At 40.9% G+C, this 13,344-nt stretch overlaps 1 protein-coding gene across 12 annotated transcripts in view; it reads right to left on the bottom strand.

The window, feature by feature from the left end:
- The window catches only part of VSNL1 (visinin like 1), a 108,091-nt gene that overhangs the window by 46,729 nt on the left and 48,018 nt on the right, over positions 1–13,344 (bottom strand). For all 12 annotated transcript variants that reach the window (XM_014956803.1, XM_014956801.1, XM_014956799.1 and 9 more), the window contains exon 2: positions 4,748–4,914. In XM_014956803.1, the coding sequence (XP_014812289.1) occupies positions 4,748–4,909 (162 nt within the window). In that variant the 5' untranslated portion in view covers positions 4,910–4,914. The remainder of the gene's footprint in view (positions 1–4,747; positions 4,915–13,344) is intronic.

The following is a 13,344-nucleotide window of genomic DNA, read 5'->3' as shown; positions in this document are numbered from 1 at the left end:
GGAGAACTTAAGAGGCCAAACTGCAGTGGTAAAACCAGTACAGCTCTTCCAGTTCAAAGAGATGGTCTCGGGAAAACCAGCTTCTGCCAGTGCAACTGCATCTATGTTAGGGGTAACTGTAAACACAGCTGTTCTGGAATCCCACTTCTTCACAGCCACTGAAAGCCTGAAACACAGCTTTCATCTAACGTTTTGAGGAGATCTGTGCCATCTTTAGAAAGACACTAGCCTGTCTTGAAAATCTGGAGAGAGAAAAAGAGGCTGCAAATATACCCACTTAAATTTCAATAGATTTTTGGGATTCTTTTGTTCTACACTTATTAAAATGAGGGACTAGAAATCAGTTCCCTTCAAGGCAGGAAATGTGAGATAGAAGCCAAAAATATGACAAACTATTTGATTATAATTCATCAAATGGCATTACTTTTTTAATTTTTATTTAAATGTTATCTATAAAACCACAAAACGTAGCTAAATAATAGATGTGTGATAAATTCACGACGCAAATGACTTCATTTAATGCTAGCATTGTATCATGATCACTCCCAACCTTACCCTTCCAGTTAAAGGACCATTGGTGTTTGCTCCTGTTATTAATCCAGAGGATATGCTTCTCATGTTCAGTGACCCAGTTCCAAGAAGTATCACAATATAGAAGCCTATTTTCCACTTAATAAACATGCATAATTCCTGTGAACGTTAGCACTGATTATGCACACTTAAACACTCTAGGGCATATTCATGTAAACCCAGTGAATTCAAAAGATCTGAAGGAAAATGCATTTGGCCCTCTAGACTGCAAGAAACCCTAAAGAATGATAGGAACAGTCCAGAATGTTTTATTGGTATATTTTATTTTAATGGCACTTTTGCATACTAATTCCTTCAGCGCTCTGCCCACAATGCTAATGATGTTTTAAGTAAGATAAAAGAATTAAGGACCTTTTAGAGTAGAAAAAAGGAAAATGAAGAAAGCAAGCAAGGATTAAGCTTAATAGTTAGGATATTCACTTTGAAGATGGAAACTGTAGGTTCCAGACTGTTCGATGCCACTTATCACTATTTCCTGCAGAAAAGAAGGTTAATTGGGATATTGCCAGCAACCCAGAAGGGCCTATCTCATCACAGGTAGAGCAATGAAAGGGCAAGCAGTGCAGGTTCCGACTCTAGAGGAACATGATAATTGATTCAGTTTCCTACAGCTTGATGAGCACTTGATGAGAACTACTGTGGTAAAGATGAGACATTCACATTATCTTTGTTATTTAAGAGAGACAGAAAAGGACTTCAGACACTTGATTTTGTGTTGACTTCTAATGTCCTAGATAGTTCTCTGCAGGAGAGGTTTGAAAGATGCAACTCCCATAGGAAAACAGATGCATATACCCTGGAGAAACATAGAATTTAATACAAATTCCTGTCCGGACCACTACCTTGTGGGTTTGTATTGGCACATTTGCTTACAACGTGCTGTCTTGATTTTCAGCCTTCTCAGAATGGTATTCACAAATTTCTCCCCCTCCCAAGCTCTGTGCAGACTGTCAGGGCAGTTAACTTGGTGTTTCAGCATTTAGGTCTCTTTGTGGCTCTGGGCTTACAGTACATAAGCAATTAGTCAATAAACTATTTCAAAAACTGCTGAAGCATTCACCTTATTCAGTAACACAGAGGGAAACATGAGCCCTAATAGCTTGCCACAGATTCTGGATCCCAAGAATCTATCCACTCAAAAACGTACCACTGCTTTTTACTGAGTTTGTTAGATTGCAGACAATGCTAAACATGCAAGAGTATAAAGAATATTTCTGACTACTAGCTGCTTCTTTAAAAGAGGTGTTCTTGACTAAATATTTTTATAGACACTTCCACTAAAAGTGCTGCAAAAAACTGTTCTGTAGACTCCGTTTGTATAACTGCTGTTTATTTTAAGCACTGCATGATTTGTATTCATAATGGAAACTTCAATAGCAAAGGCATCCAAGGCAATCCTTCAGTCAATACAGTCTTGCCATCTACATCAGTAAACAGCACAGTACAATTGATGGAAATACGTAGAGTGGAAGAGTTAGTGATGAGGACCTGACATCCACATCACACATATTCTGGATGTTTTACTTCAGACCAACTTTATCTTATTAGCAAGCACTAGACACAGTAATGCATCAGGTGTGATCCCAGGACACATCTTCTGGTCACATTTTATAAAAAAAAATGCAGTTTCTTTGCCCAAAGATTGTGCACCCCACTCTTTAATTAGCATGGAAGAGCAGTGAGTGGAGATAAATAGGAAATTCATGTCAAAATAGTGCTCCTGATACAGTGTAACAAGTTTTTGCTCTTTAAGCCAAGGATATTTTTCTACTGTGTGAGTAAAAGAAAAGAAGAGCTTTCCTTGCATCTCAATCTGATGACCAAACACCCTTTTACCAATCCACATTAAAGTGCACCACACAACTCCCATGAATAAATAAATGGTGTCATCTGAAGAAAATGTAAATCTGAACTGAAGATAAGTCTCATATTTCTTTTCCATATATATTTATTGATGGAAATCTTCTTCAGTAAAATCTAGTTCAGGTCAAGAGATAAAATGTCATCCCTCTCAACTGTAAGTTCATGCAGAGGAATTATTAATCAATACACGGATCATACATTTTCACCCCGAATATGCACTAAAGGAGTTGAAAGGCTGTTAATGTAATCATGATGATTTGGGTCTCCTGCTGGTGGCTCCTCCTGCAAAAATCTAATTTTGCATCTGGGGTTCTGTCTGCAGCCAGCAGCCAGGGCGGGCAGAACGTCCTCCAGAGGAGAAGTCGCCACCACTGACAGCACTCAGACTATTAGCTCCTTGGAGAGCCCAGGGCCATTATTTTACAAGCACTTCTGTGACAGAAGGAGAAGTAAAGCTCTGGATTTACTACAGCTAATTGTATTTCTCCTCTGCAAAATTAGCATTTCGCCCTGTATATAGACATTATATATAGAATGACAGTAAACTGGACTAAATATATGACAGAACTATTACAGAGCTGATCTCAGAAACCCGTAACTACCAAAGCAAGGGAGACAATCTTACTTGATGTGCATATCTAAAAATATATGAGGCCATAAAACTAAAAGCCAGATATTGCAGCTTAATAAGACTACAGAGCTATCTCCAAGTTTCAAGTGCAGAATACTGCTATGCTCATCATGTTACTTGTTGCACTACCATTTTTGTAAACATGATACTGAATTTACTCTCTGATATTTCTTCATTAGCAAAGTACCTTGTGAAATATCTGTGAACACTTCAAACATCCCTTTGAAGGCAGGAAGTCCAAACAGCTTTGAGCTGCTTTCAGGTGTCTTCCCCCAAAACACACAAAATAATTTTAAAAAAATAATTAATATCTTTATTGTAATTTGAAAAGAAAAAAATAAAGATTTCTCAAGAGTTAAAAACTTGATGTACTTCATTAGTAACTCATATTTTGTAAAGACCATTTACTTTCCCCAGAAACATGTCAGAAAAATTATTAGATGTCTAATCTTGGTGGATGTGCACCAAGTACTACTTAAAATGGAAGCTATGAATTATCAGTCAATAAAAAGCATAATACCTGAGGCAGTAAAAACTCCTTCCTTTGAAAATAACAGTTATTACAAACCAGTCATTTCTTAAGAAAAGGATTGTGAGGCAACATCTTGAGCCATTAATATTAAAATACGAAGACAGAAGCTTATTTATGTAAGCTGGAGCTAGCAGTTCTTGTTAGACCATTCATTAGAAGGAAAGAAGGGCTAGGTAATAATTTGCAGAGTGATCTGGTTAAAGGCTGAAGAAATGTAGGAAAGGACTGTAGCATGTATTTAAGGGAAAAGACAGATAGTCCCACTTGTCTGCAGAAGTTGTCCATGTGCTCAATATTAACTACTTACATTTGAAAGGCATTTTATTTTTATTCAACCTCACATTGTATGTATGAACCGTTCTGATCCTACTGTTCATCATCACCATCCAATATTTTTCCTAATTAAAATTACTTTGAAGTCTCTGACCTTTAGGCAGACACTCAATTCTGAATTAAAATATAATTATCTTTATAACAAGAATACTCTTCTTATGCTGCCCCCACAGTCTTCTTGTTACAGAATAAATACATAATAAATGTAAGGAAAAGACTACATTGAACTTGATAGAATAATGAAAAATAAGAAGAAAATACACCGAGCAGCCTGGTCTTTCTTTCCTATATAATTAGGGCAAAGAGACAGCAGGGTAAAAATAAAGGCAATACTTAAAATTTAAAGAAAGAAATCTTTTGTGCATGGTGCGTAATTAATCTGCAGGACACACTGGCACACAACTTCAACAATTTTGCTGAAACCAAAAGGACGGTCTTTTACCTAAGTAGGTGCAGCAATCACACAGCTTATATTCCAGTGGTATAACACAGGTACAGAGCCATTTACTGAACAGGACCACAAACCACTCTTTGAAAGTGAAAGCCCATAAACTACAGAGTGTAGAGAACATATTCATTGTGAGTAAATCACAGGTTTTCTTCCTAAACTTGTGGTTCTGGACGGTGTAGCTATACAAATTGCTGGTGTGATGAGAGTACCATTTCTTATTTATTTCCTCACCTTCACCATTGCTTCTCCTAGCACAGGTATTCCTTAGTCTTGACCATATGTTTGCTTTACATTACTTTGCAATCTTTACTACAGTCAAATTACAGGAACTTAATAAATAACTTACTTTTACGTAGAGCTGCTGAAACTCCTCAAGGTTCAGTCTTCCGCTTGGACAGTCCTTTAGAAACCCTTTGTACCACTGTTTTAGCTCGTGTTCATTGAACTCCGTGCTCTTCACCAGATCCTCCATCACCTCAGGGGCCAGCTTGCTATTCTGTTTCCCCATTTTGCCTTAAGAAGAAATAAATGAACACAATTAGCCAAGTTGCTGTGAACATTTTAAACTGGAATCAGCGACAAAGCTCAAACGCATCATTTGTTTTGTACTCATGGCTGCTTTTAGTCAAACACAACTTCCATGGATTCACTAGTGAACAGAAACCTAAGCTATGCTTGAATATTAGAGGCAGAAAATGGTGAAAAAGAAAAAATTCTTCTTTCATTTAGGAGTCTTAAGGCCTGAAGACAGACTGCTAATTTGCCTTCAAATTAGGTAATTTCTAGCTTTTCTTTACACTAAGGCTGAAAGAGATGACTTCACTTTTTCTTTGATTTTAACAAAAATTTTTCACAGATTTAGGGATGTCCACAGAATTTCTCATTATTGTTGTCTTGAAAATTTCTTTTGATAAAACACCCACGTTAGCAGCTACTCCTCACAGGTACAAGGCTGTGGACAGACAAGCTTGTAATGTACAGCACTAGATGTTCCACTTGGAGGAAGCAACATGAGAGTTTCTTAAAAAATTATGAAACTGAACTAGAAGAATAAATGTAATTCTTACATATATGCACATATACATGTATATATACACATATGTATACATAGAAGTATATCTGTATGGATATATTTACTGCATAGTTGATACACAATAGATGGTTTGTATTTCACCACTGTTAACTCGCGAGATATCCACTACATTTTTTTGATATATTTTGTATACACAATTATAAATATTAAAAATAAAACCTACAAAAATGCAAAATATGCATATATGTACAGATAAATACAGTAACTTCAGTACTAGTCATGTTGGTCCTTTGAGGTATTTCCATTGATGACCAAAGATGTTCTTTGACAGAACTTTTGAGAAATCCTTTTCTTTAACTTTTTCCAATTCTACTACATTTTGTTTCATGACAGGAGATGTATTTGGGTTATTTTTTAATTAGATGACAGACAGTACTTAACTTTTCCTGTAAAGAACTGCAAAGCAATGAATAATTTCTTTGCTGAGCCTAGCTTAGCATTTCCATTTTTATCTCCCAGTATAGCATCTGTCTCTAATGACAGCAACCCATTGAATGCATTGATTTCTAATCCATATCACCACCCATTCCTGATATTGATCTATTGCTTTTGGCATCTTCCCCTGTTTCTATGGGGAATTTTCTTTCTTCTCAGAAGGACAAACTTTGCTCTTTTCCAACAAATCAATATACTTATATAACTTCCTTTATGGAAACTTTCCTTGAGCAGGCCCGAAGTTAACCTTTCCTCCTGGTCTGTGTGTGGTCAACACATCCCCCAGTGCCATACCACCGGTGGTACCGGGTGTCTTCCTGAAACACCTCATGACCCCTCTCCCCTTCGGCCATGGTCCTCCCTGGTCTCTCCTCAACCCCTCTCACAACCCCCAGTCCACCAGGACAACCAGGACTGGCAGCAACCCCCTTTGCCAAGACAGCAAATGACTTGGCCTCACAAACATCCCTGACATGGAGAAGGAAGGTGTCTTTCATCAAAGCATTCACTTGGTAAAAAGTTGGGAAATTCGGTCATCGGAAAGTACAAAATGCCACAACCCATCGGGCTAGAAACTCCAGCCAGAAACATCTCAACACCTTTGTGACATGGCTGATAGACGACTGTGCTGTGCACAGATGTAACCGGAGGTGGAAGTGGGTCACCATTTCTTGGGGTGCTTCCAGCAAGCAGATCCTCCTTCCCCAGGCTCTGCACATCCTTCCTCTACCAACACTGTGAGACACCACAGTGCTTTCTTGCTCGAGGCCCTGCATCTTCTCCAAACTACAAGAACACACTGAAAGAACTCACACAGCTTTTAATTAAGGGCAGCACACCGCTTGCTCTAAACTTACTTTGAAGCTTTGCCAAGCTCCCATCCTCATGTTTTGGTAAACTTAGCACAAATATGGTAGGGTTCAACCTTTCAGTTGATCTCCACAGGCCTAATTGTACACACAGATGTCCAGAAATAAGCCATTTTGACTAAACGACGGGTTTGCAATTTATAGTATTTAGAACAATTGCCCCAGCTTTATCTTTGAAGTCCCCATCTTCTCATGTATGACATTGACCTAATTTGGCATAATCAGAATTTAAATCCCACAGAGACTAAAGCATACTAATACAGTCATTTCTCTAGCTCCAACTCAGATGGCTTTTAAGTGAAACAATAGACTGTTTGATTTCATTTAATCTTTAAGGGGCCTGTCTATTTCCCCTTTTTTTCCTTTTTTCTCCTTTAAACTGTGTTACCCTTTGCAGTCATAAGGTGCTTCGCTTAGGGCCCAAAGGACCCTTAAAGATTCTCAGCAATTATAGTAACTACCTTAGGCATTCATAAGGCATCTTCTGGCTCTCTTAATTTAGCCAAGTGTTCTTTTACTTGAATCTTTTCACCTGGATTCTTGACCCAATTAATATTTAACTCAATGACACACACGAAAAAAGCATCTTCAATGGGCAAAAATCATGTGTGTTTGACTGACAAATTTTCTGCACTAGCAACTTCTCTGCATTTATTTTGTTAGCTTTACAGCCCTTGGATCTGGCACTACACAGAGGCGGAAGCAGACAGAACTGTGAATCTCAGCACTGCCATCCAAAGTTAGTCACGTCGTTTTCAGTACTTTACGTACATTATGGACATAAAGCACTTATGTAAGAATAAGGAGCTGGATAAACATATCCACACATCACCTTTTCTACCATCAGACTCGGAGAATTCTCTGCCTCTGTGATACAGATCCCTAGTTTTGGTCAGCTGCTTGTTCTGCCATAGGTCATCCAGTAAGTCGCAAACACCTTCCAGCCTGGAACACCTTCCACCTTGTTCCTGATGCACCTCACCATGTAATATCCTCTAGTAAATGAAAACGACAGCTGGCATCTTGATAAACACTTTCAGAAACTATTTTTTTCCACAGAACCAAACCAGTATTTGAGGAAGATATAATTTGGGCTCTGTACTCTTATTTGCTGCTCCAGCACAGAACGGTGCATAATCTGCCAGTCTCTGTTTGAGACGAGGGGCTGAACAACCTGATCAAGCTGGTCACAACGCCTTCCTGTAATTAGAGCACTCATTCTTTCTTCTCATTTTAAAGGTCTTTTCTTACAGAATTGAATTACAATCTGCAAAAAAAATCAAGAGCCTCATACAATTATCAAATATAAACTCACACTTCTGGCTCTGGGAGATCCAGCTTATTTGAGAATAAAAACTCAAATACATAGATTATCTAGTTAATCATATTCTGACATCTTCCAGTGTTTCATTGAATCTCTTATTATTATTGAAAAAGTACAATCACCCATTAGCAATGAGTATGCCACTGCCAACACATTTAATTTTCTAAAATGAAAACTATTTTTAATTAACTTATAATCATGGTTTCCCAAACATGTTTTTTCCTTGTGAAAAATCTATGAATATGCATTAGGAAAAGACAGGAGAGAACAGCTGCACTAAGTTTTCAAGAGGAGGAAAGGTCACTCTGCAAGCATTTCTTTGTTTAGTAAATTTTATTCTTTTAAAGTATATATTTGCTTCCAAATTCCATGGTTCTGACCATGCAATGTGACAATCCAAGCACTGTTATTCATCTTCTGTTGCATTTTCTGATTGGCAAAAATCATGAAAGGCAAAAAACAACAACAACAAAAACCGAAAAAGCAACATGCTTCGATTCCAAACCATCGTGGGGGAGAGATTCATGGTAAACAAGGAACTGGGTATGTGGGTGGCACTTAGCATCAGTAAAGGTGTCAAGTTTGTTCCCAGTGAGATTACTCTCGAAGGAGAATGCTTATTAATGTCAGCAAGGGCAACACAATCCAGATGAGAGATCAAGAAAAACACTACTGTTGCACCACAAGTAGCAGCATCAATGAAGGTTGAGTTTAAAAACACATCCTCTTGGCCGGAATGCTGCAAAGAGCCTATCTGCTACCCAGAGAAACAAGCTCTTCAGAAATGCTTAGTACAGTAGTACTTCAGTACTTCATTAAGTAACACCTTAATTGCTGCTTTTAAAGGTCCTTAAGAGGGTCAGATTTAAAAGATGTAATTTTATTAAACAACTGATCCCCTATCTGAAGCAATGCGGGCTGAGCCAGCAGCAGGCAGGGACAACATGAGGATGTATTTGCCTGCTCTTTGCCCCGCTGGACCTCAGGGAGGTCCACGCCAGCCAGCTTGGGAAGCAGGGAAGGGCTGCAGCAGCAGCTGGAAGTTACTCTAAAATGACTCAGCAGCATGCCTTAGCAAACTGATTTTATGTGATTTACCGGGGGCTTTGGAGGTAACGGGCATTAAATCATGTGCAGGAAGTGGAAGGCAGTTGCTCCAGTTCTAAGACCGTACCAGGTTTTAAAACAGTTTTTTGCTATTCATATCTTTTGTTTGACATCTTTCCTGCAATGCTATCACGTGTCCCACGCATGCTTGTGCTGTTTCAAAAGCTCTTCGCTCTCCACATGATCATCATCAAACCTCCTGGCAAGGTTTTTTCCCTGGAATACTGTAGAGCAATTCCTGCACAGGTTTATCAGGTCTGCCTCTCCCGCTTGCCTTGCCAGTATTAAACTGGCAGCGTGAGTAGGTTTACAAACCAGAATTTTGTTAGAGACCTAAGAAAAAAAAAGAGCTTCATAGCAAAACAAGACTTACAGAAGCTTGTTTGCTGTTTAACGATTTCAAAACACCCCAAACCTGTTGCTAACACAGTTCCATTCCCACCTGCTTCCTCTTTCCCCTCCTCTCTGCTCCCCTTTGGTCTCCACAGCAAGTGGTCAAATGTTCAAAGGGTTCAAGTGCAAACAAATATAACTGGCCATTCCTAAGGAAGAGTAAACTGAGCGTTGCTGAAGATCTCAGATTTGTGCTGAAAAACAATCCAAATTCCTTTGAGCAGACAGCACCAACAACGTCCAGCCATGTCCCTAAAAACCCTGTGTCATTTTGCATGCTTTCCTTAATCCCAGTTATATAAAAACATTTTCTTTTCAAGTTGCATTAGGAAAATGTTGCCAGCGGGTTGAGGGAGGCAATTCTTCTGCTCTGCTCAGCACTGGTGAGACACATCTGGAGTGCTGGGACCAGTGCTAGGCTCCCCATACCAGGGAGGCATGGACTTACTGGAGTGAGTACAGTGAAGGGCCACCAAGGTAATGAAGGGACTGGAGCACTGGTCATACAAGGAAAGGCTGAGAGAGTTGGGACTGTTCAGCCCGGAGAAGAGAAGGCTCAGGGGGTCTTATCAATGTGTCTCTAAATACCCAATGGTGGGAACAAAGATGGTAGAGCCAGACTCCTCTCAGGGGTGCCCAGAAAGACAAGAGGCAACGGGCACAAACTGAAATTCAGGAAATTCAATCTGAATGCAAGAAAATGCTTTTATACTCTGCGGGTAATCAAACACTGGAACATGTTATCATGAAAAGTTGTGGAGTCTCCATCCTTGAAGATAGTCAAAATCCAACTGGACACAGCCTTGAGCAATCATCTCTAGCTGACCCTGCCTGAGTAGGGATCAAGCACCTGGAGCATCTCCAGAGCCCCCCTCCAATTTAGGTGAGTCTGTGAAACAGGCAGAAATGGGGCTGCCTAGTTTCACCAAATTCCCTCCATGGAGAACTAAGAGAAAAAGGGGTCATCCAAAGGAACATTTGGAGATGTGCTGGTGACTGCAGTCACCTTCCTCCCCTCACTGACTCCAGCAGGGCAGGGAAATTCACCTTATGTCCCTGGGCACAGGCCAGGGCCACCCCAACTTATCTCAGTCTACTTCGGCTGCTTCGACACCTTCCCATGTCCATGCTCCTGTTTTCCCAGTAACCCTGCCTGAGCTGAAGGGGTGAGTCAAGCAACATCTCTGCAGCCTCGTGAGGTCTGTGCATCAAATGAGTTCCCTTGTATGATGCATGTTTTTCTTGCTCTTCCCTGGCTCTGGGAAACAGGAATGAGTCGTGTGGACTATGCCAGAAGCAAATGACAACACTCGCTCTGCCAGCTCAGCTGTGCTGGCAGGCACTCATTAGGTTGGAAGGAAAGCTGTGCTTCATTCCCACCCCTCTGCCCACTCCCAGCCCACGAGCTCCCACAGGAACGTGCTGACTCCTGGGGACTACATGTGAAATCCAGGCACTGAGCAGGCAAGTGTGGTGGGTGTCTTTGCAATCTTTGACACAATACAAATCTATAAACGGTACATTAAACGCTGTAAAGACTCCAGCATACCTACATATATAGAAGTACCAAAAGCCTAAACAATTAAATGCTGGGGAAAAACAGAGAACTATGTGTCTAATCTATAATAACAGAAAAATTTTCGTATTATTTTTGAGCAAGCTGTTTATCAAATTTCCAGCTGTGTGCTGATAATAACTGTAACTCCTGACAACTCCCAGCATTGTTCCTTTCTCCTCAGGCTACTTCTGACACTGCCTTTTCTCTACTAATGTCAGCAGGGAGGATAGACAGAAGAAGCAGGCTATCAAGCCACACAGACGCTTCATTCCTTCAAATACACTTAATGTTTCACTGAAGAAGAAATCCAGAGCCTGTCTTTCACACACAAAAAACCCAACGATCTCATACCCACAGCTCCATGGAGGAACAGTACACGTGGAAAAGAAGAGGAATTTTCCCATTCAAACCAAAGGCTACAACTAAATTGGCATTGTGCAGCATTTCAACAGCAGATGACACGAGCCGAGTGGTGCAGCTAATATGCTATAGGGAAGGGATGCCATCCATAGGGGGCCAGGCAAGCTGGAGAAGTGGGGCCATGCATACCTCATGAAGTTCAACAAGGCCAAACGCAAGGTCTTGCACCTGGGTCAGGGAAATCTACAGTATAAATACCGACTGGGGGATGACTGGATTAAGAGCACCTCTGCAGAGAAGGACCTGGGTATACTGGGGTCCCCAGTATAAGAAAGACAGGGACCTGCTGGAGTGGGTCAAGACGAGGGCCAAAAAAATTATCAAAAGGCTGGAACACCTCTCCTATGAAGAAAGGCTGAGAGGGCTGGGTTGTTCAGCCTGGAGAAGAGAAGGCACTCTCCAGCCTTCCAATATATCAAAGGGACTTCCAAGAAAGATGGAGAGAGACTTTTTACCAAGGCCTATAGTAAAAGGGGCAACAGTTTTAAACTGAAACAAGACAGATTTAGATTTGATATTGGGAAGAATTTTTTTTTTTAGGATGAGGGTGGTGAGACACTGGAACAGGTTGCCCTCAGAAGCTGTTGATGCCCCGTCCCTAGAAGTGTTCAAGACCAGGCTGGATGGGGCTTTGAGCAACTTGGTCTAGACGGACATGTCCCTGCCCATGGCAGGGGGGTTGGACTAGCTGACCTCCACAGGTCCCTTCCAATCCAAACCATTCTGTGATTCTATGCTTCCTAGGCAGCTTGTGTTGCTTAGCTCATATTAGCTGTCAACACAATTTCTCAGCCAACTTGCATGAAACAGCGATAACCCCAAAAGCTGTTTATACCTTCCATAGCAGAACCACACTGGAAAGACATTTTTTCTCCCCAGTATGTGCAAAAGATGAAGGTATTTTAGAGGCGAAGGTTCTGGTAACTGTTGCATGATACTGTGATGGGTTGAGCCTGGCTGGACACCAGGTGCCCACCAAAGCCGCTCCATCATTCGCCTTCTCAGCTGGACAGGGGAGAGAAAATACAACGAAAGGCTCGTGGGTTGAGATAAGGGCAGGGAGAGATCATTTAGCAATTACTGTCATGGGCAAAACAGATGCAACTTGGGGAAAATTAATTTAATTTATTACCAATGAAATCAGAGTAGGATAATGAGAAATAGGAACAAATCTTAAACCATCCACTCCTCCCTTCCTCCCAGGCTTAACTTTACTCCCAAATTCTCTCCTTCCTCCCCTGAGTGGTGCAGGGGCACGGGGAATGGGGGTTGAGGTCAGTTCATCACATATTGTCTCTGCTGCTCCTTTCTCTTCAGGGAGAGGACACCTCACTCTATTCTCCTGCTCCAGCATGGGGTTCCTTCTGTGGAAGACAGTTCTCCATGAATTACTGCAATGTGAGTCCTTCTCGTGTGCTGCAGTTCTTCAGGAACTGCTCCAGCGTGGGTCCTTCAAGAACAGACTGCTCCAGCGTGGGTCCCCCACAGGGTGACAAGTCCTTAAGGCTCGTGGGTTGAGATAAGGGCAGGGAGAGATCATTTAGCAATTACTGTCATGGGCAAAACAGATGCAACTTGGGGAAAATTAATTTAATTTATTACCAATGAAATCAGAGTAGGATAATGAGAAATAGGAACAAATCTTAAACCATCCACTCCTCCCTTCCTCCCAGGCTTAACTTTACTCCCAAATTCTCTCCTTCCTCCCCTGAGTGGTGCAGGGGCACGGGGAATGGGGGTTGAG

This window comes from Calidris pugnax, unplaced genomic scaffold (genome assembly GCF_001431845.1).
Source record: "Calidris pugnax isolate Ruff unplaced genomic scaffold, ASM143184v1 scaffold171, whole genome shotgun sequence".
Classification (NCBI taxonomy): Eukaryota; Metazoa; Chordata; class Aves; order Charadriiformes; family Scolopacidae; genus Calidris; species Calidris pugnax.
The sequence above is the reverse complement of the archived record's forward strand: the minus strand, read 5'-3'. Positions and strand labels throughout refer to the sequence as shown.